The following is a 21,553-nucleotide window of genomic DNA, read 5'->3' as shown; positions in this document are numbered from 1 at the left end:
CACCCCCCTGAGCAGCAGACACCAGCTCCACTCTGCCATGCCATGGGAGAAGCACTGCTGCCTCCGAGGAGAAGCTCAGCAGGAGCAGTCTGGCAGCACCAGCCCCACATTTCCTATGGGGGTTTGAACTTCAGCAGCAGCCCTCACCCCAGGAAGGACACTGAGGAGCTGGGGCAGGGCCAGAGAAGGGCAAGAGAGCTGGGGAAGGGTCTGGGGAAGAGGGCTGGTGAGGAGCAGCTGAGGGAGCTGGGGGGGTTGAGCCTGGAGAAGAGGAGGCTGAGGGAGACCTCCTTGCTCTCTGCAGCTCCCTGAGAGGAGGCTGCAGCCAGCTGGGGCTTGGGCTCTGCTCCCTAGGCTCAGGGGACAGGACAAGAGGCAATGGCCTCAAGCTGCCCCAAGGCAGGGTTGAGTTGGCCATGAGGAACAATTTCTTCCTCTTGAGGGTTGCCCAGACCTGGCCCAGGCTGCCCAGGGCAGTGGTGCAGTCCCCATGCCTGGAGGGGTTCCAGAGCTGTGTAGCTGTGGTGCTGAGGGCCAGGGCTCAGGGGTGCTGAGGGCCAGGGCTCAGGGGTGCTGAGAATCAGAAATCCTAAAGGTCTTCTACAAGCAAAACCATTCCAGGACTCCCTAAGCAAACAAGCAGAGCAGAGGCAGCTGCTGCTCACCCCAGGCTCAGAGGGAGGAATTAGGTCTGTGCCCTGCACCAGGAACCCTGCAGCACTGTGAAAGGATGGAACCAAGCAGCAGCAATAGGGAAGAACCACCTCTGGCATCCTACTGCCTGGAACAGGCCCAGAGCAGCAGCTCCCCAGCACTGGGCCCACACTGTGCCCCCAGAGAGGGAGGCCCTGCAGCAGGTCTCACTGTGCAGGCAGGGCTGGAGGCTGTGGCTAGTGGGCAGCCTCAGGCTGGGCTGCAGGTGCATCCCCTCTGACAAGAAGCAGCAAACAGCAGCCCAAGCAGCAGTGCAATGGAGGGGACTCTGCAGGGGCACAGCCACCAGCAACTGCTTGTGCTGAGCTACAGGAAGCACAGAACCATGGAGTGCTTGGGCTGGAAGGGACCTCAGAGACCAGCCAGCTCCAGCCCCCGCCCTGGGCAGGGACACCTCCCACCAGCACAGCTTGCTCAGGGACTCATCCAGCCTGGCCCTCAGCACCTCCAGGCAGGAGGCAGCCACAGCCTCCCTGGGCAGCCTGTGCCAGAGTCTCCCCAGCCTCACTGCAAGGAATTTCTTCCTCCTCCCCACTCTGTCTCCCCTCTCCCAGCTCGAAGCCATTGTCCCCACAGGGGAGGTTCTGCAGCCTCTGATCACCTTCATGGCCCCACAATCACAGTCTCACAGTATCACTAAGGTTGGAAGAGACCCCAAGGGTCATCAAGTCCTGAGGTGCTGAGCACCTCCTGCCTCACCACAGCACCAGCCCTGGGGCTGCTGCTTTGTGTTGTGTTTCTCCCAGCCCCAGCTCTGTGTTGACACAGGGAAACCCCATCTGCAGCGTGGCACAGCCAGCCACCTGCATCTCTGAGCATGGGAGGGCAGACTGGGAACAGAGATCACAGTCTCACAGGATAACCAAGGTTGGGAGAGACCCCAAGGGTCATCCAGTCCAACCTGTCCCAACAGACCTCACAACTAGACCATGGCACCAAGTGCCACATCCAATCTCCCCTTGAACACCTCCAGGGATGGGGACTCCACCACCTCCCTGGGCAGCACAGCCCAATGGCCAATGACTCGCTCGGTGAAGAACTTTCTCCTCACCTCGAGTCTAAACCTCCCCTGGCACAGCTTGAGACTGTGTCCTCTTGTTCTGGTGCTGGGTGCCTGGGAGAAGAGACCAACCCCTTCCTGGCTAAAACCTCCCTTCAGGGAGTTGTAGAGGGCAATGAGGTCTCCCCTGAGCCTCCTCTTCTGCAGGCTAAGCAACCCCAGCTCCCTCAGCCTCTCCTCCCAGGGCTGTGCCCCAGACCCCTCCCCAGCTTTGTTGCCCTTCTCTGGACACCTTCAAGTCTCTCAATGTCCTTCTTGAGCTGAGGAGCCCAGAGCTGGACACAGGACTCAAGGTGTGGCCTAACCAATGCAGAGTACAGGGGCACAATGACCTCCCTGCTCCTGCTGGCTACACTCTTCCTGCTGCAGGCCAGGATGCCCTTGGCCTTCTTGGCCCCCTGGGCACACTGCTGGCTCATGTTCAGGCAGCTGTCAATCAGCACCCCCAGGTCCCTCTCTGCCTGGCTGCTCTCAGCCACTCTGCCCCCAGCCTGTAGCTCTGCCTGGGGTTGCTGTGGCCAAAGTGCAGCCCCTGGCACTGGGACTTGTTGAATGCCATCCTGTTGGCCTCTGCCCATCTGCCCAGCCTGGCAAGGTCCCTCTGCAGAGCCCTTCTGCCCTCTAACCGACCAACATCTGCTACCAGCTTGGTGTCAGCTGCAAATTTGCTGATGCCTGACTCAATGCCCTCCTCCAGATCATCAATGAAGATATTGATCAGGCTGGGGCCCAGCACTGCTCCCTGGGGCACAGCACTGGTGCCTGGCTGCCAGCTGGCTGTGGCACCATTCACCACCACTCTCTGGGCTCAGCCTCCAGCCAGTTCCTCACCCAGCTCAGAGAGCTGCTGGCCAAGCCAGGGGCTGACAGCTGAGGCAGCAGTTTGCTGTGGGGGATGGTGTCCAAGGCCTTGCTGAGGTCCAGGCAGAGCACATCCACAGCCTGCCCCACGTCAATTCCACAATGGTGGAAGCAACTCTGCCATGCTCTGGGAGTGCTCAGCTCTAAGCAGTATCAGGCAGAAAAGACTCTAAAAGGCCCAGACCATCAGGCTGTGCTGCAGAACTTCATTCCAGCCAGTTAATTATGGTGACCCCAATCCAGTTTCCATTAGTCAGAACCTTAGAAAACCTCCTGCTCCTGAGAAAGGAGAACACCTCCTGGGCCCCACCTCTCCCTGCAAAGAGCAAAGCTTGAGGAGAGTTTTTTATTGCATAAAAATCCAAACTCAGAAGAGGCTCAACACTGGAAAGCTCTTGAGGAGATCCCTTTTCCCTGGCAGGGCTCCTGCCCCAGCCTTCAGCAGTGCTCCCCCAGTGCCCTCCAGCCCCCAAGCTGGGGATCACTGGGTGCTGCACCACAGCACACTTCCACACTGCCAGCAGCCTGGCAGGGGCTGGAAGGGAGCTCTGGAGCTCCCCAAGCCCTGCTCCAGCAGGGCACCCCCAGCACCCTGCCCAGCAGCACAGTGCCCAGGGGGGGTTGGAAGCTCTCCACACCAGGACACTCCACAACCTCTCTGGGCAGCCTGCTCCAGGCCTCCAGCAGCCTCACCCCAAACAACTTTCTCCTCCTGCTCAGCTCCAACCTCCTGCCTGACACTTGCTGCCCCTTGCCCCTTGTGCTGGCCCTGGGCAGCACTCAGCAGAGCCTGGCCCCAGCCTCTTGCCCCCCACAGCTCCTTTAGCTCTTGCTGAGCATTGCTCAGCTGCCCTCTGGGGCTGCTCTTCTGCAGGCTCTCAGCCCCAGGGCTCTCAGCCTTTGCTGCTCCCAGAGCTGCTCCAGGCCCCTCAGCAGCTCTGCAGCCTGCCCTGGACTCTCTCCAGCAGTTCCCTGACTCTCCTGACCTGGGGAGCCCAGAGCTGGACCCAGGGCTCCAGCTGTGGGGCAGAGTAGAGGAGGAGGGGAACCTCCCTTGCCCTGCTGGCCACACTCCTCCTGCTGCACTCCAGGAGACCATTTGCCTTCTTGGTCAGAAGGCCACACTGCTGCCTGGATCCCACATTTGCTCCCCTTGCCCACAGCCAGCTCCACCAAGGCAGCCCTGAATCTTTCTCTTTCTCTTGGAGGGAAGAAGGTTTCTTTCTGTGCAGTCCCAGAGGAACACTTCCAGCTGGTAACCAAAACAAACCCAGCCCCTGCTCAGCAATGGCTGCATTCTCAACCAGGAGAGAGGCTCCTTAAAGCAGTGGCTGGGATGAAGTTGCCACAGCAGCCTCCTCCCAGCCCCTGCAGACAATCCAGGCCTTTGAGCATTCACACTGCTGCCAGACTGAGCCCTCAGTCTGACTCCAGCTCACATCCAGCTGTGAGCCCCAGCCTGTGCCCTGAGAGGCTCCCAACCCTCCCCAGCCAGGCTCAGAAGGGAGGCCTACGAGACACTTCAAGCCAAAACTCAGCAGGAGAAGCCCAGGAGCTCAGCAGCCATCCTGGCTGGGAGCCTCTGGGCCAGCTGCAGGGGACCCAAGCTCTGTGCAGACTCAGCTGCAGCCCAGAATGCAGCAAATGTGTTGGTTTGGAAGAGGTTTGCTCTCAGAGGGAGGAAAGGAAGCCTCCCAGCTCTGAGCTGCTGTGGAACACTGCTGCTGTGTTATTGGAGCATGAGGAAAGCTCCTTTGTGGAGGGAGGTGGCCAAGGCAGCCCTGCTTGGGGTGAGGCTCACCTCCCAGTGCCAAGGGGATCATTGCCACCGACTGCTGTGGGGACAGCCAGCCCCTAGGTGATGCCAAGCCACAGAGTTCAGGTGTGCTCCCCTTCCAACACACAGAGGGATGGCCACAGGCATGCCCAGAGCCATGCAAGAGTGGTTTAGCCACTGCCTTACAAGCAAAGCCAGGATGAGGGAGGGGATTCTGCCCCTCTGCTCTGCTCTGCTCAGCCCCCACCTGCAGCACTGCCTCCAGCTCTGGGGCCCCCAGCACAGGAAGGACCTGGAGCTGCTGGAGAGGGGCCAGAGGAGGCCACAGAGATGAGCAGAGGCTGCAGAACCTCCCCTGTGGGGCCAGGCTGGGAGAGCTGGGGCTGTGCAGCCTGCAGAAGAGAAGGCTGCAGGCAGACCTCAGAGCAGCCTCCCAGTGCCTGAAGGGGAGCTGGGGAGATTGCCCAGGGAAGCTGTGGATGTTCCCTCCCTGGAGGTGCTGAAGGCCAGGCTGGATGAGGCCCTGAGCGGCCTGTGCTGGTGGGAGGGGTCCCTGCCCATGGCAGGGGGCTGGAGCTGGATGATCTCCGAGGTTCCTTCCAACCCAAAGCAGTCTGTGCAGCTGAGAGTCCATTTCCTTGACTCCAAGGGCAGCAAGAACCCTCCCAAAATGTACAGTAAAAATAACTGAGGTTTCCTCCTGAGAGTGATCCAAACTATTTGATTTCACAGGGAAGTGGGAGAAGGCCAAGGGGAGTCAGGAGGATATCCAAAACCAGCTGCAGCATCATCAGCTCCAAGAGAGGGCTGGGCTGGTGGTAAGGAGCATTTGATGCAGGGTCTGTGTGCAATTCCCAAGGGATCCATCAGAGATGAGCAGGAAAAGCAAGCCTGGATTCAGCAAGCCACTGAAGAGCTGCAGTTTGCCACCCTGCAGCCCTCATTCCAGGAGGCAGCTGCCAAATCTTGCAGACTGTCCTGTGTGGAAATAAACCTGAAGGCCTTGACCGTCCCCAGCCACTGCCTGGAGTGACAGCTGCCACCCCCAAACCTGCCCTGCTCCTGCAGCTCGGGCTGGGCACCTCAGGACAACAAAGCTGAAGAGGTGGTGAGAGGTCAGGAAAGCACAACAAGGTCGATGAAAAGCCTCAGAAGCCACCAGAGAAGGGGCAGTTAAAGGCTGAGTATGGAGGGCTGAGGTGAGGAGCAGCTGGCGTGGGGGCAGAGCAAGGCTGGCAGGCAGGGGCAGATACCTGAAGGATGCAAATGGGAACGAAAGTGAACCAAAGGCCAGGGAAATGAAGCTGGGATGGATCAGCAGGAGGCTGAGACAGAGAGGCTGAAGCTGTGTCAGGAGCACAGAGGTGCTGCAGAGCTTGGGGTGTTTGGAAACAGGTTCCACAAACTGTGGGACTCGTAAGGAGCAGAGGCAGCGAGCTCAGGGGTGCAAGGAGTTCCTGACCTCCAACTGACTTCTGGATCAAAGCAACAAAGGGAAGGAGAGAAAAGTCAAGGCAGCAGCAGGATGGCTTCTGAAGGCTTCCAGCCACTTGGTTCTGCTGCATTTCCAGCCAGTAACAAATGCAGTGGGGAGAGCCTTGTCCCCTGGGCACAGCCAGTGCCAGGGTAGCAGCGGCAGGAGCAAGAAGCCATCTGCTGCTTTGAGAGCACTGCACCCCACAGCCCCCCAGACACAGCCCTGCCTGCTCCACAAGGGGACAGCAGCATCATGTGAAGCTGCCTTGCTGCCTCACACAGCCTCACTCCAGCCTCTGCCACCAGCAGCAGGATTCCCTTTTGCTGCTACAGCAGCACCAAGGGAGGATCAGACCCTGGGGAGGTGCAGCAGGAAAGGAGACGACAACACAGCACTGCTAGGAACTGCCTCCCACTGCCTGTGACAGCTCCAGGTCCTGCAGGAAAAGACAAATTGTCCTCAAGAACCCTCCCCACACACCTCAAGGGGCAGGAAGTGGCAGGCAGGAGGTTGGAGCTGAGCAGGAGGAGAAAGTTGTTTGGGGTGAGGCTGCTGGAGGCCTGGAGCAGGCTGCCCAGAGAGGTTGTGGAGTGTCCTGGTGTGGAGAGCTTCCAACCCCCCCTGGGCACTGTGCTGCTGGGCAAGCTGCTGAGGGTGCCCTGCTGGAGCAGGGCTTGGGCTGGGGGAGCTCCAGAGCTCCCTTCCAGCCCCTGCCAGGCTGTGACCTTGTTTAGAAGCCCATGGAGCACACAACTGGTCCTAGAAAGCTTTTCAAGGGTCTCCACAGTCTGTGCTGCACAAACATCCAGCCAGCTGGAGCAACATCACAGGGCTGCATCTCCTCTGCTCAAGGCCACCCCCATCTTGGAGTGTCCCAGCTGCTGGGACCTCAGCATCATCCTCTCCAAACACCTTTCTGTGGGAGGGGACTGGCAAAGCCTCACTCTTTACCCACCTTTATCATACCAGATGAGAACAGACTGCCTGTGAATGTCCATGGCCTGACCTCATCTATGGCACACCGACAGTCACTGCCAACACCACAGCCATGAAGCTCCTTCAGAGAGCCTTTGGACAACCACAGGATCACAGGCTGGCAGGGCTTGGAAGGCACCTCTGGAGATTCAGCCCACCCCCCTGCCAAGGCAGGGCCACCCAGAGCAGGTCACTCAGGAACCATCCAGTGGGGGCTGGAAGCTCTCCAGAGATGGAGACTCCAGCACCCCCCTGGGCAGCCTGCTCCAGGCCTCCAGCACCCTTCAGTTACAGCAGTTCCTCCCCATGTTCAGATGGACCTTCTGATGTGCCAGTTTGTGCCCAGTGCCCCTTGTCCTGTCTCTGGGCACCACTGACAGAGGTGCCACCCTCCTGCCACCCACCCTTGAAGTATTGATCAACATTGATCAGATCCTCTCAGCCTCTCCTCAGAAGGGAGATGTTCAGTCTCCTGAACTAGCACCCAAGCTGCCCAAGCAGCAATGCAGAGCAGCTCCCCAGCCCCCTCTTTACCTGCCCCTGGTTTTCATCACACAGAGATCAACCCCTTCAGACTGGAAGCTCAGAGCTGTGTCACTTGCCTGGAAGCTCAGAGCCCTGTCCCAGCTGCCAGCTGGGCTCCTCTGACATTCAGCTAACCACCACTTCAGCCAACTGCTCCACCAGGCTAAGCTCAGGAGCCCATAACTGCCTCTGGTGTTTCACTGAGGGCAACACTTGCTGCTCTCCAGCTCCCCACAACTCCTTAGCCTCCCTCTGAGCCAGCTGGCTCCCAGGACTGAACTGAGAGGTTTGTTCCACCACCTCCCTATGCAGACCTTGCCAGGAGCAAGGAGGAAGAGAGGAGTAGGAAGCAGGTTCCTCTTCCTCTTGCTAAGGAGGGGGGCAGTAAGAGGAGTGGAATTTGCCCCTCCTTAGCTCCCTGCTGCCCAATGCCTTCATGAGCCATCACACCCTCACCTCCCTTGCAGGCTTCCCAGTTTCACTCACAGTACAACCTTGGCTTACATCATCAAATGTCCTTTTGGTGTCCTAACACCACTTCACCTCCCCTCCCTCAGAGGGCACAGAACCATGGTGCTGGCAAAGCCCTCTCAAGATCACCCAGCCCAACCCTTCCCTACCTCTGCCAAGGCTGGGGCTGAGCCCTCAGCACCACAGCTCTGCCTCTCTGAAACACCTCCTAGGACAGGCATTCAAGCACCTCCCTGGGCAGCCTGGGCCAGGCTTTGGGAACCCTTTCAGGGAAGAAATTTCTTCTGATGTCCAACCTAAACCTCCCCTGGGGCAATGCTGCTGTCCTGAGATGGATTTCCATTTTTCAAGAGCCCCCCACATCACATCTGTTAAAATAGGTCAAGGAAGTCCCCCTGAACTCCTGCTGCTGGCAGCTTACACCACCAACAACCCCTTCCCCTTCACACTCAGTGTGGCTTCTTGCTTCTCTGAGCTGCAGGCTTGCCACAAGGCAGGCAGAGCCACCCCAAGCAGGACCTTCCCTCTCTGGTAAGCCTCTGCAGGAGGTACCAGGCTGTGCTCCTGGGGTGCCCATTACCTGCTGGCACACCAGCCTCCCAAGGGTGTTCAGCACTTGGCGTACCCTGGAAGCGCTGCTCTGCAGCTACAGAAGCCTCTTGCTGAAGATGAATGGATCTGAGCAGCAGAGTGTACTTCAGCATGGACAGCACTGCTGGGAGCTGTGCTCAGCAGGAAGAGCTTTAAAGGCACAGCCCAGGCCAGAAGCCTGCAGACAACCACTTCTCAGCTGGGTCTGTCCAAACAGCTTCCAGTGGCACAAACCTGCCCTGGACAGTCACAGGATGGTTTAGGTTGGAAAGGGTCTGAGAGATCATCCAATGCCAGCCCCTGCCATGGGCAGGGACACCTTCCACCAGCACAGCTTGCTCAAGGCCTCATCCAGCCTGGCCTGCAACACCTCCAGGCAGGAGGCAGCCACAGCCTCCCTGGGCAGCCTGTGCCAGAGTCTCCCCAGCCTCACTGCCAACAATTTCCTCCTCCTCTCCACTCTCAGTCTCCCCTGCTTCACTAAATCACCCTTCGTGCTCCACCTTAGGAGAGACCTCAACAGCTGACAGCCCCTCCTGAGGCCAAGATCTCGGAGCACTCTGCAGGCTTGTGTCACACCTTCGACTCCCTGGCACCGTTCCCGTGCCAGAATGAAGGCAGGAGGCGCTGCAGGAGGTGCTGCAGGAGGCACTGCAGGAGGTGCTGCCCGGGCTGGAGCGGCAGGCCTGGGCTGAGCCACGCACGCTGCCAGCACTAGCAGCCACCTGCCACGTCCCCTGCCACGCACACACCCTCTGCCTGCCCTCGTTTCCCACGGACTCGGGCTGCTCCACAGCAAACGCCTAGGGAGAGGCTTGGGAAAGCAAATGGTTCCCTGGCAGGCTCCTGCTGCACCCCAGAGCGACGGCCACGGTGCACAGCATCTGTGACCTCCACCGGGCGGCTCGGAGGCCTCTGCTGGCTGCAGCAACGAGGGGGCACGGCAGTGGGAACAGAGGGCCCAGCCCACAGTGGGAAGATGCAGAGCGCTGACCGAGGTTTGGTGCAGCAGCTGGTGCTGGCAGTGCCCCCCGGCGCCGTGCCGCTGCCTGGCTAACCGCGCCGGGAGCAGTAAGTGCTGCCCGCTGCACCGCTGCGCCCGTTGCCCCCAGCTGACAGCGCCGGGACCCAGCGCCGCTTCCCAGAGGTGCGTTCCAAAAGCACTCCCTCTGCTGCTTCCCGGAGAGGTGTTTGTCCCGGCAGGAGGAGAAGCCTTCCTCCCCCAGCACACCCTCCACACCCGAGGATTTGCTTTGTCATGCCACTTGAAGCCACACACAGCAGCTACAGCTGGAGAACCGAGGCAGGGGTCCTGGCTGAGCACACGCAAACTTCACCTCCACGCCTTCAAAACAAAACCAAACCCAAATCAACCTTTGGTCCTGAGCCCAACATACGAAACAGCCCCAAACCGACTGCCGTGCCCCGGCAGGCTGCTGGGGCTCTCTCCATTTTGGGTCATACCAGGCAGCTTCAAATTACATCGCATCTGATCTGCTGCAGGGAAACACAAGCTCTCCAGGGGGCAAAGCAGGGGACACGAGCAAGAAGAGAGTATTTAAGGGTGTCCAGACTGCGCTAAGCAAGGTGCTCCTCGCTCAGCACCGTGCCAGCCAGGCTGTGCAGGGACCCGCAGCAATGATGGGGACAAGGAGCAGCAGCAGATCCCGGGATCTTGCTCAGGCACGGGAGCTGCTCAGACAAACCTTAAATGTGCTACGGATGGAGAACAAAGAGAGGGGAGGCAGGCTCCCAGCGGCACCGCCGAGATGCTCCGTGCCCAGCGGGCTGGGACCCGGCAAAGGGAACACCGGCTGCCGGCGGCACTGCAGAGCGGGGCAGGGAAAGGTGAGCTCCGGCTCCTGCAGCCACCGAGCTCATCCATGTCCTTCACCCGCCGTGACCCAGAGGCCACCGATGCAGACACTGCCCTTGCCCGTGCTAGACACCCCCAGAGGCTGCTGCCAGCCACACCAGGCACCTTTGCTCAGCACCCCTTTGGTGGGCAAGGGTCCGTGGCCAGCCCAGCACGGTGCCGCCCCCCGGGGTGACACAACCGCAGTGCTCCATGGCAGGGAGCCACCACCTCGCCGCACACGCAGCGCCCACAGCTCTCTCTCGGGGGGGCACCCAGGACCCCAGCACAGGGCAGGTGTCAGGGGAGGCCCCGGCCCGCTAGGGTGGGCCCAGGCCCCGCTGCCCTCCGGCCTCACCTGCTCGGCACCGTAGGCCGTGGCAAACTGGACGAACTCCTCCACACGCACGAAGCCATCACCGTCGCGGTCCAGGGCGTCGAAAACAGGCCGGAGACGAGGTTCCTCCTCCTCCGTCCGGGCCGGGGTCTCGGCGGAACCCTCCAGGGCCGGGCAGTCCCCATGCTCCGGAGCGGACCACGGCGGCGGCCCCGGGACGGGCTCAGCGGCCTCAAGGAGCCAGAGGCCCGGCTCCAGCTCCGGCTCCAGCCCCGTCCCGTCCCGCTGCGGCCCCGGGGGGAGCGGGAGCTCGGGCACGGCCGCCGGCGGTGGCGGCTCCATTTTCACCGGCGGCGCTCAGCGCCGGCCGCCGCCGCCCGCCCCGCCGCTGCCCGGCGGCCATGCCCCGCGCCCATCACCCCTTCACATCGCGGCCACCCGGCACCAGGGGCAGCGACACTGGGACCGGGGCGGTGGTGGTGGCAACGCAGCGATGCCGGTAAGGTCCCAGCGGTAGCTCCGCCCGCACCCGGGCACACACGGCTTTGTGCGAGGCGGCGCCGACCCCGCCCCGCCCGCCCGGGAACGGCAGCTCCGAGCGCCGCAGGGTACGCGGAGCCTCGCAGGGCCCGGGGGTGCGGGGAGAAGGGGAGGGCACCGAGAGGCAGCTCCGGCACCTGCCGGCCGCCGCTCCGGGGCAGCCCGCGGCGAGACACCAGACCGCCGCGCGGCCGCCGCGGGAGCCGGGGCGCTGACGTCACTCCCCTGGCCGCGCGGCCCCACCCACCGCGAGGAGGGGCAAGGAGGCCACGCCCCTGGCCGGACGCCGCTTCGTGCGCGGCGCGGACGGGGCAGGAGGAGAGGGGCGGGGCCTGGCGGCGCGCGAGCACGTGCAGGCCGCGCGCTCTCTGAGGGGCGGGGTCAGCGGGAACCGGGAGCGCGCGGCCCTGAGAATCGGGGGCACCGCGAGCCTGGGGTGGGGGCACAGCGCACGAGGAGGTGACACCGTGCGCGGGGGGGCTGGGCACCACGCACCGTGTGCCCGGGGGGGCTGGACACCACGCACCGTGTGCCCGGGGGGGATGAACACCACGCACCGTGTGCCCGGGGGGGCTGGACACCACGCACCGTGTGCCCGGGGGGGCTGGGCACCACGCACCGTGTGCCCGGGGGGGATGGACACCACGCACCGTGTGCCCGGGGGGATGGACACCACGCACCGTGTGCCCGGGGGGATGGACACCACGCACCGTGTGCCCGGGGGGGATGGACACCACGCACCGTGTGCCCGGGAGGCATGGACACCACGCACCGTGTGCCCTGGGGGGATGGACACCACGCACCGTGTGCCCGGGACGGATGGACACCACGCACCGTGTGCCCGGGGGGGATGGACACCACGCACCGTGTGCCCGGGAGGCATGGACACCACGCACCGTGTGCCCGGGAGGGATGGACACCACGCACCGTGTGCCCTGGGGGGATGGACACCACGCACCGTGTGCCCGGGATGGATAGACACCACGCACCGTGCGCCCGGGATGGATAGACACCACACACCGTGTGCCCGGGAGGCATGGACACCACGCACCGGCAGCGCGCCACCCTCAGGACCCGTGGGGGTGTACTGTACACCGGCACTGCGTGCCACGCCGGACAGAATGATGCACCGCGTGGGGGGCTGATGGGCTCCGTTCACCGGCACCGAGATCCGCTCCCTCCGGGTGTGCCGACACTGCACAGCTCTCCCCGGGGCAAGGTGGGTACTGTACCCCTGCGCCGTTCACCACTCGGGGGGGGCAGCGTGTACTCGGGGGCGATGGGCACCACACCAAGGGGTAACTGTGCCAGGGGACCACCAGCCATAGACCAGTTCGCCTGCCCCCTGCCGCCTCCCCTGTGCCCCACACACCTCCCCCGTGGCCAGCACAGCCACTGGTAGGAGGCACAAAGCCACCCCCGGTTTGGCCAGCGTTGTGGGGGCAGCGCTGGGCTCATGGTTGGCCTTGATGGTCTGAAAGGTCTTTTCCAACCAACACAATTCCAGGATCCAAACCTCCGGGAGGGACCACAGCGCTGACTGTGCTCAGGGACAGTGCCCAGCACCCTTGGGCCCAACACAAGCTCCTTCAGGAGAAAACCCTTGTCCTGTTGTCAGGGAAGAGGGAGACTGTGGCTGGAATCAAAGCCCAGACCTGAGCAAGCATGATGCCCAGGCTCCACACCCTCATCCCCTGTGAAGGGGTGATGGGGGTGGAGGTTCTCTCCCCAGGGTGCTCAGCACCTCTGCTGATGGACCCAGCAGCTGCTGGGATCACGTCCTCAGGGCCAGCTGGGCCCAAGGAGGTGGCAGTCCTCAAGCGTCACGGGCCTGGGGCTCTGGGACACCACAGCCACCAAGTACTGGGGCTGCACTGGGCTCTGGGCAGTTGGTTTTCCCTGCTCCCTCGGGGCCCCATTCAGTGCACTGCAGGACAGAGGCTGACCTGGCCAGATGTGGCCTCCTAAAGCTCCTGCAGGAGAGGACAGGGCACAGCAAGCACGCCTGAGGTGCCAACACTCAGAGCCTGCAGGACCAACACCCTGCATGGGCCAAATGTCACAGGTGGGTGTGGAAGGTCTTTATTGGTAGCCTGGAGGAAGGAACAAAGCCTGGCAAGTCTCAGTCGAGTGCAGGATGTGCAGCCAAGGAGGAGAGCAAGCTCCAGGGAACACAGAAGCCCCAGAAGTGTGTCAGCAGCAAGAGGTGGCTGCACAGGAGCGGTGTGGCCCCTGAGGACATGGCACTGGGGACATGTTTGGCTCCAGCACAGCCCTGAGCAGCCCCTGCAGCTCACCAGCTCCACATCCTGCCTGGAGAGGACCAAACTCCTGCTTGTCCTACATCCACCCTCAGCTGTAGTGTCTTTGGAGAAAGGGGACAGCAGGAGACCAGAGCGACAGACGAGGGGACAGCTCAGGCTCCCAACAGACACAAGTGTAACAGCAGAGAGCTCTGGGGGGAGCTGCCCTCGCCTCAGCTCCGCTCCTGGGAAAGGGACATCCCAGCTGCATCTGCACCACCCTCCAGGGACCACTGCCCCAGCCAGGACCCCACCACAGGGCCAATTCCCCCTGTGCAGGGCCAGCTTCCCCTCCAAGAGGTCCTGCTGCCAAGCCAGGGCTGCCCTCAGCACCAAGCTTGATGTCAACCCTAGACAGGCTGAGCTGCTCCCTCCCAAAAGCAGCTGCTGGGGGTCCTGGGAAGCCCCAGGGCTAGAGAGGGGAGGCAGAGGATGGATACCCACAGGCAGCACCGCCTGCGATGCGGGAGGGGCCAGGGGAGCAACTTGTAGGGGGGCACAAAGGGATGGTGACCATCACAGCCCCCACCCTGGCAGCGTCCCGCAGCAGCGGTGGCACAGGAGGGGGGTGGGCTGCCCCCCCCAGCCCCGCAGGGCCCCTCCCCCCGGCGGAGGCGGGACCGGGGGGTCGGCAGCAGCTGCCGGCGGTGGCGGCCGCGGCCGGCGGTGTCCCTGCGCAGCAGCCTCCGCTCGCAGCCCGTCCGGCAGGCAGGCCCCGGCTGTCCCTCACGGGGCTGTGCTGGCTCCTGCAGCCCAGACATCTGCAAGACAGCGTGGAGGTGGGCACAGAGCCCTGCCCTGCTCACCGAGCTGGCCGGGCAGGACCCGAGCATGGGGAGAAGGGAGGGAAGGAGATCCTTGCCCCACAGAGTGCTGGGGGCCAGCTCCCTCCCTTCACAGCCATCTGCAGCCAGCACGGGGCCTGAGCTCAGCTCCCATACAATGCTGAAGCTGGCAGGAATCTCTGTGCCAGCTCCTGCTGGCTGGGCACAGCAAAGGGACAGCACCCCGCTCCAGGGGACAGGCAGAGGTGTCCAGCAGAGTGTCTCCCAGCAGCAGTGACAGGAGAAACCACATCAGCTGCTGCAGGCTCCCAGGAGAAACCCAGCACGTTCTCCTGCCCTTCCAAAGGTGACCCCAGGGCTATCCATGATGACCTGAAAGACCTTCTCTGTGTTCCTCTGACAAAAGCACAGGGCAGGGGGAGGCTGCTCTATCTTCCCCTTCCATGAGCCAGCAATGTGCTCTCATGGCCAGAAAGGCCAATGGTGTGTCCTAGGGGGCACTGAAAAGAATGGCCAGCAGGGCAAGGGAGGTTCTGCTCCCCCTCTACTCTGCCCTAGGGAGGCCACAGCTGGAGTCCTGGATCCAGTTCTGGGCTCCCCAGTTCCAGAGCCAGGGAACTGCTGGAGAGAGTCCAGGGGAGGCTGCAGAGCTGCTGAGGGGCCTGGAGCAGCTCTGGGAGCAGCAAAGGCTGAGAGCCCTGGGGCTGAGAGCCTGCAGAAGAGCAGCCCCAGAGGGCAGCTGAGCAATGCTCAGCAAGAGCTAAAGGAGCTGTGGGGGGCAAGAGGCTGGGGCCAGGCTCTGCTGAGTGCTGCCCAGGGACAGGGCAAGGGGCAGCAAGTGTCAGGCAGGAGGTTGGAGCTAAGCAGGAGGAGAAAGTTGTTTGGGGTGAGGCTGTGGAGTGTCCTGGTGTGGAGAGCTTCCAACCCCCCCGGGCACTGTGCTGTGGGTGCCCTGATGGAGCTGGGCTTGAGCTGGGGGAGCTCCAGAGCTCCCTTCCCACCCCACCAAGCTGGGACTCTGCAGAGGAAGGTTTGAGAACCAATGCTGCCAAGTTGACACCTGGGCTGTTTTCCCTCACCTAGAGACTCTGACACCCAGAATCTGCTCCCTATTCCCCAACAAGCCTATGGCACACAGCCCCCTCAGCATGGTCAGGGCCTGGTGGAGTGGCAGTCACTGGTGTGGCAGCCAGGCCCTTACCCCAGGGGACAAGAGGGTTTGTGAGGCGACCCCTGCTCTAACCCCAGGAGGGGGAAATGCACATCACCTAGAGTTTAGCAGAGGATGAAGCAATACCCAGCAAGGCAGGGAAGCTGTTGGCAGAGGTCAGCCAGCTGCCTCCATCCACGACCAGGGTGGTGCCAGTGACGTAGGAGGAGAGGGGGCTGGCCAGGTAGAGCGCGCTGTGGGCGATCTCCGTCTTGGTGCCGGCGCGCTGCAGGGGGATGCCGTCAAACAGGCTGCCTTGCTCCGCCCACTTCCCACCTGAGAGGGTACCAGAGAGGTCAGCTGGGCCTGGGGGACCACCTGCCCACCCCCACTGCCCAGCAGGCACTCAGCACCCCGCGCCTGGGGCTCGCCGAGAGCTCTGCGGACAGCCCACAGACAAACTCCCAAGGAGAGATGCAGGAAGGGGCTCAAGGGCAGCAGTGGATTCGTGCTGCAGCGGTGAGGCCCAAGCCAGCAGCTCAGAGGGTTCCTAAGCCTGCAGGCCTCAACTGGCACTGCACCAAGAGGCTGCCAGAGCTGAAGCAGCAGGCGAGGCTGAGCTCTGGGAGAGGCACAGCACCTGGTGGGGTCAGGGAGCTCACAGAGCTGCCACTCAGCGGAGAAACATCGGTGCCCTGCAAGGTACTGTGCCAGCTCAGCCACAGGCCCTGAACACATCTCATGCCCCACGAGCTGCATGGCACTGGAGGTCTCTGTGCCCTCCCAGAGGGACACCAGCAAGGCAGAGGCAGAGGCAGGAGCCCCCGGGGGCCTTACCCAGGCGCCGGTAGCCCTCGGTGCCCGCGACGGGGCCCGGTGCCAGGCTGTTCACACGGATCTTGCTGGGGCCCCACTCCACGGCCAGGTGACGAGTCATGGCATCTGGGGAGGGATTGCAGCACCAAGGAGAGATGCACAGCACAGCCAGCACACAGCGGGGCAAAAACCCACATAGGACTCTGGCCAAGAGCAAAGAGCCCTGGGGGAGGGAAGAGCCTCAACCCAAACCCAGGCTCACGGTATCCACATGGATTCACATTCCCCTCTGCCAAGGATTTCTCCCCATCCCAGCATCTGGGAGGAAGAGGCTTCCTTAGTGCCCACACACAGCCCAGGGAGCCCCTTGGGGAGTGGTGAGGTACCTATGGCAGCCTTAGCAGCACCAGCGTGCACCTGCAGGGCCTGGCCGCGGTAGCTCAGGGTTGCTGTGATGTTAACGATGACCCCACCGTGGTCCTGGGGAGCACAAGGGGACACAGAGTAAGGCAGAGGGCAGGGGATGTGCAGAGGAGTGGTTGCTGACCCATCCCCAGTTGGAAGAGACCTTTAAGATAAGAGTCCAAGCCTCACCCCAGCACTGCCAGGGCACCACTGAGCCCTGGCCCTCAGCACCACAGCCACACAGCTTTGAAACCCCCCCCAGGCATGGGGACTGCACCACTGCCCTGGGCAGCCTGGGCCAGGCCTGGACAAGCCTCAAGGGGAAGAAATTGTTCCTCATGGCCAACCTAAAACCCCTTCCTTGTCCCTTGGGAGCAGAGCCCAAGCCCCAGCTGGCTGCAGCCTCCTCTCAGGGAGCTGCAGAGAGCAAGGAAGTCTCCCTCAGCCTCCTCTTCTCCAGGCTCAACCCCCCCAGCTCCCTCAGCTGCTCCTCCCCAGCCCTCTTCTCCAGACCCTTCCCAGGACCTGCTCCAGCTCCTCTCTGTCCTTCTTGGAGTGAAGGGCCCACAACTGACCCCAGTACTTGAGCTGTGGCCTCCCCAGTGCTGAGCACAGGGGCACAACCCCTGCCCTGCTCCTGCTGGCCACCAAGCTCCAGTCAAGTCCCAGGGCTGGGGACAGGCAGGGTTCCCATTTCCTGCAGAGGAACTGCCATCCAAGGGAGGGACCAGGCTGGATCTCAGCAAGGTGAGTGGCAGAGGCCTGGCAGCACAGCCCCTGTGCTCCCTTCCTCCCTCCAAACTCCCCAGAGCACAGTGTGGTCAGGTGGGCACTAAGCCCCTGCTCGCCAGCACCTCTCCAGCAAGGGTGGTTCTGCTTACCCGGAAGTACTTCTCAAAGAGGACTTTGGAGGCGTTGAAGGTGCCCATGGTGTCAATGTCTAGCACTGTCCTGAAGGCATTGAAGGACAAGGCACTGGCTGGGCACAGGAAGTTTCCTGCTGCATCTGAAGAACAAGCAGCCAGGGGCAGAGTCAAGGCTGGGCCAGGAGAGATCAGGCACGTTCAGGGCACTTCTGTGAGGGGACAGTGAGTGGGAGTGTCTGGGCAGACTGGAGAGCACATGGGACAAGCCCTGGTAAGAGCATGGACAGCTTGTGGCTGTGCTGCCCACCAGCATGGCCAGGCTGGGGGCAGGAGGCTGTGGTGCAGTGGGAGCAGAGATGATCCCCACCTGGGCAAGCCCAGGAGGCCACAGATCACAAAGGGACCTCTGCCTGTTCTGAGCCCAGGGGCTGCCAGGGGACTGCAGCATCAGCCAGGCACTGGGCAAGCACAGCCCCTGGGCAGGAGCAGGTCCCTGCAGGCAGTGGGCACCCCCTGCCCAGCCCAGCTGCTCACTGTTCACCAGGATGTCGATCCTCTGGAACTGCCTCAGTGCCTCCTCCACCGCTGCCGCCAGCGCCTGGGGCTGCCGGACGTCCGTGCACAGCGGCAGGCACTGCTGCCCCGTGGCTGCCACCAGCTTCTTGGAGGCCTGCAGGGAAAAGAGACCTGAGATTCCTCCTGGGACTGGCCATCAGCAAGGGTTAGACCCAGACCTCTGAACAGGCAGGAGGTCAGGCAGGAGCCAGTCCCTGTCAGCACCCAGCAAGCACTGCGGGGGTGGGGGGCACCTGCCCGAGCACAGCCACAGTGCTTGGAGAAGACCTTTAAGGTCATCGAGGCCAACCAGGGACACTACTGCCCCACATCCCTGAGCACCACATCTGGACAGCTAGACAGACCCAGGGATGGGGATTCAAGCACTGGGCCAGCCTTTGAGAACCCTTTCAGTGAGGAAGTTTTTCCTCATGTCCAACTTAAACCTCCCCTGCCACAACTTGAAGCCATTGCCTCTTGCCCTGTCCCTTGCTCCCTGGGAGCAGAGCCCAAGCCCCAGCTGGCTGCAGCCTCCTCTCAGGGAGCTGCAGAGAGCAAGGAGGTCTCCCTCAGCCTCCTCTGCTCCAGGCTCAACCCCCCCAGCTCCCTCAGCTGCTCCTCCCCAGCCCTCTTCTCCAGCCCCTTCCCCAGCTCTCTTGCCCTTCTCTGGCCCTGCTCCAGCTCCTCAGTGTCCTTCTGGGAGTGAGAGGCCCAAAGCTGAACCCAGTACTGAAGCTGCAGCCTCCCCAGTGCCCAGTGCAATAGGACCATCAACTCTCTACTCCTGCTGCCACCCCAGTGCTGCTCCAGGCCAGGCTGCTGCTGCCCTTCTTGCCCCCCTGGGCACCCCCTGGCTCCTCTCCAGCTGCTGGCACCCAGCACCCCCAGGGCCTTCTCTGCTGGGCACTTTGCAGCCACTCTGCCCCCACCCTGGAGCCTTCCTGGGGTGGTTGTGCCCCAAGGGCAGGACCCAGCCCTTGGCCTGGTTGAACCTCATCCCCTTGGCCTCAGCCATGGCTCCAGCCTGGCCAGGGCCCCCTGCACAGCCTCCAAGCCTCCTGCAGATCAGCACTGCCACCTAACTTGGTGTCATCTGCAAAGTGCCTGAGGCTGCTCTCAATCTCCTCATCAAGACCATGGAGAAAGATGTTAAAGAGAACTGGCACAGCACTGAGCCCTGGGGAACACCACTGGTGATCAGCCAGCACTCTCTGTGCCAGCAGTGTTTGATCCAGCAGGGTGAGCCCAGGCAGGCCCAGGGCAGCCAGCTTTGTCAGGAGGATGCTGTGGGGAACAGTGTCAAGGCTTTACTGAGGTCCAGGCCAGCAACATCCACAGCTTTCCCTCATCCACCCACAGGCTCAGCTTGTCATAGAAGGAGATGAGGTTCCTTAAGCAGGACCTGCTCCCAGCAGCAGCCTGCAGCTCCAGCCCTGGGGCAGCCAAAGGAAGCTCCTGCACCTTGAGCCCCAACAGAGCTCCAGGCTGGCCCTGAGGCCACAACCCACTAAGCCCTTCTGGGTGGCCTGGCATCGACACAGCACAGTGCAAGCAGCATCTCTGCAGGGCAAGTACAAAGGTTGGAGCTCAACAAGGCACTGCTGGCACAAGACCAGACACAATTCACCTTTAGACCCCAGCACTGTCAGCAGGCAGAAGGGCACACACAGGGCAGCAGCTGGCAGGCCCTGCCTGCCAGGCACAGCAGCTGGTTCTGCAGCCCTGTGCCTGCCACAAACCACCCCAGGCACTCATGAAGGCTTTGCTGGGTGCTGTGCAGGGCTGCTGCCGAGTTTGCACATCCCCTGTACTGAATTTGTCTTGCAAAGCTCCACTCTCAGGCTCGTGGGGCCCTGCTGGGAGCAGCTCTGAGCCCCAGCCAAACTGAGAGCTTGAGCAAGCTGTCCCTGGAGGGAGGCTTCACTCCCCCAGGACTGAAATGTTCCTGAGTTTGCTTGCTGGCATGGGAGCTCAAGGGAACATGACAAGACAGCACTAAGCACCTCTGGGAGGTAGCTGGGCCATGCCAGCTCGCGCTCACACACTGGTTTTGATGGGGCCCACACACAGCTACACAAAGCTCTCATGGCTGCGTTCAGCACAAGCCATGGGTGAGGAATGGAAACTGCAGCAGCCAGACTCCAGCCTGGGGTGAGACTCAGAGGGGTGGGAGGTTGTTCTACCCACTCCTAGGGTAGCTTGTCTAACACAGCTTCACCAGTCACTGCTTTCCAGACCTGCCTCCTACCCTCCAAGGTTTGGGGGCTCGGTGTTCCCCACAGACGATCCCCTATGGAATTCTCAGGACCTTTCTGCACACCCTCAAACCCCTTCCAGACATCCTCAAACCCTTTGGACCCAGACTGGACCCACCTCAGCCCACAGAACCCTTGGATAAGAGGTTTTGTCCCCCTTCAAGTTGAGATGACTTCAGCCTGACCTTGGGCTCTGCCATTCCCCTGCACACAAACCTTCACCAGTGTGCTTCTCTCTGTCCCATTACCGTGGCGTCTGAAGCTGGTGGGGGAAAGCAGCAAGTTCCACACTGAACTGAGCTCCACCGTGAGGTGCAGCCCACCCTGACCTCACACCCAGACCGCTGCCTGCTGGTGCTGAGAGCCAGAAGACCTTAGGAGCCATGTCTCCTCTTGCACCACTGCCAGCTCTGCCCCCAGGGCAGAGGATTCCGAGGTGTTTTCAGCTCCCCTTTCTGTCTGCCTGTCCCTCCAGAGCCCACACTCACCTCTGACACTCGCTGCAGGTTCCGGCTGGCAATCACCGTCCGGCAGCCGTGCCTGCAGGGAAGGGGCTGGTGAGAAGGACCAGAGCCGGCTCCTCACGGGATCGCCAGGGCTCGGCTGGCGGCGGGTTGCACAACCCCGCTGCAGGGCAGCAACTGCTGCAACTCCAGGCTCGCAGACCCGGAGAGCGGCAGGGTCATCGCTCACTGCAGACCCAGCCCAGGACAGCGCCAGTCCCTGCCTCTCGCTCCCCGAGCCCCCAGAGCCTGCAGCAGGCATCTCCTGCCCGCAGCTCCCACGACAGCTCTGTCGATCCAGGCTTCGCGCTCCACCTCCGCCATGCTCCCACAGGGGAAGGGAGGCTGCCGGTGCCCAGCGAGGCCGCCGGTACCCAGCGAGGCCGGGCAAGACCTCCCCGGACACTGCCAGCACCGCCGCGGCCGCAGCCTTGCCGGGCTCCCGCACCTCATGAAGATCTCGGCGATGCGGAAGCCGATGCCCGAGCCGCCGCCGGTGATGAAGGCGACCTGGCCCCTGGGGGAACAGAGCAGAGTCAGAGCCGAGCGCGGGGCACGGCCGGGGACAGGCGGCCCCGGTCAGCCCGCGGGCAGGGGAAGCCATCTCCCGCAGCGCCGCGGCACTCACGCCAGGATGTCGGGGCTGAAGAGGTGGCGGTAGTCCCGGAGACAGTCATCGCTGTCCACGTCCGGCGGCGGCGCGCAGGCGGCACCGGCGACCTCCGCCATGGC

The 21,553-nt window shown here is 62.5% G+C and overlaps 2 protein-coding genes across 2 annotated transcripts in view; both read right to left on the bottom strand.

The window, feature by feature from the left end:
- RAB11FIP3 (RAB11 family interacting protein 3) overlaps positions 1 to 11,116 on the bottom strand; it is an 88,850-nt gene extending 77,734 nt beyond the window's left edge. The window contains exon 1 of the mRNA XM_054180698.1: positions 10,665 to 11,116. Within this exon, the coding sequence (XP_054036673.1) occupies positions 10,665 to 10,985 (321 nt within the window). The 5' untranslated portion in view covers positions 10,986 to 11,116. The remainder of the gene's footprint in view (positions 1 to 10,664) is intronic.
- Positions 11,117 to 14,145: 3,029 nt separating this feature from the next.
- DECR2 (2,4-dienoyl-CoA reductase 2) lies at positions 14,146 to 21,553 on the bottom strand. The gene is made up of 9 exons (XM_054180700.1): positions 21,450 to 21,553; positions 21,270 to 21,338; positions 20,807 to 20,858; positions 18,043 to 18,178; positions 17,524 to 17,648; positions 16,624 to 16,717; positions 16,259 to 16,363; positions 15,569 to 15,757; positions 14,146 to 14,247 (listed from the first exon to the last, which is right to left on the bottom strand). Exons 1-9 carry the CDS (start codon positions 21,548 to 21,550, stop codon positions 14,213 to 14,215), a joined length of 906 nt encoding a protein of 301 aa, XP_054036675.1. The 5' UTR covers positions 21,551 to 21,553; the 3' UTR covers positions 14,146 to 14,212.

The sequence above is a fragment of the Dryobates pubescens genome, chromosome 4, assembly GCF_014839835.1.
Source record: "Dryobates pubescens isolate bDryPub1 chromosome 4, bDryPub1.pri, whole genome shotgun sequence".
Classification (NCBI taxonomy): domain Eukaryota; kingdom Metazoa; phylum Chordata; class Aves; order Piciformes; family Picidae; genus Dryobates; species Dryobates pubescens.
Note: the sequence above shows the minus strand (reverse complement) of the source record. Positions and strands in the feature narration are given on the sequence as shown.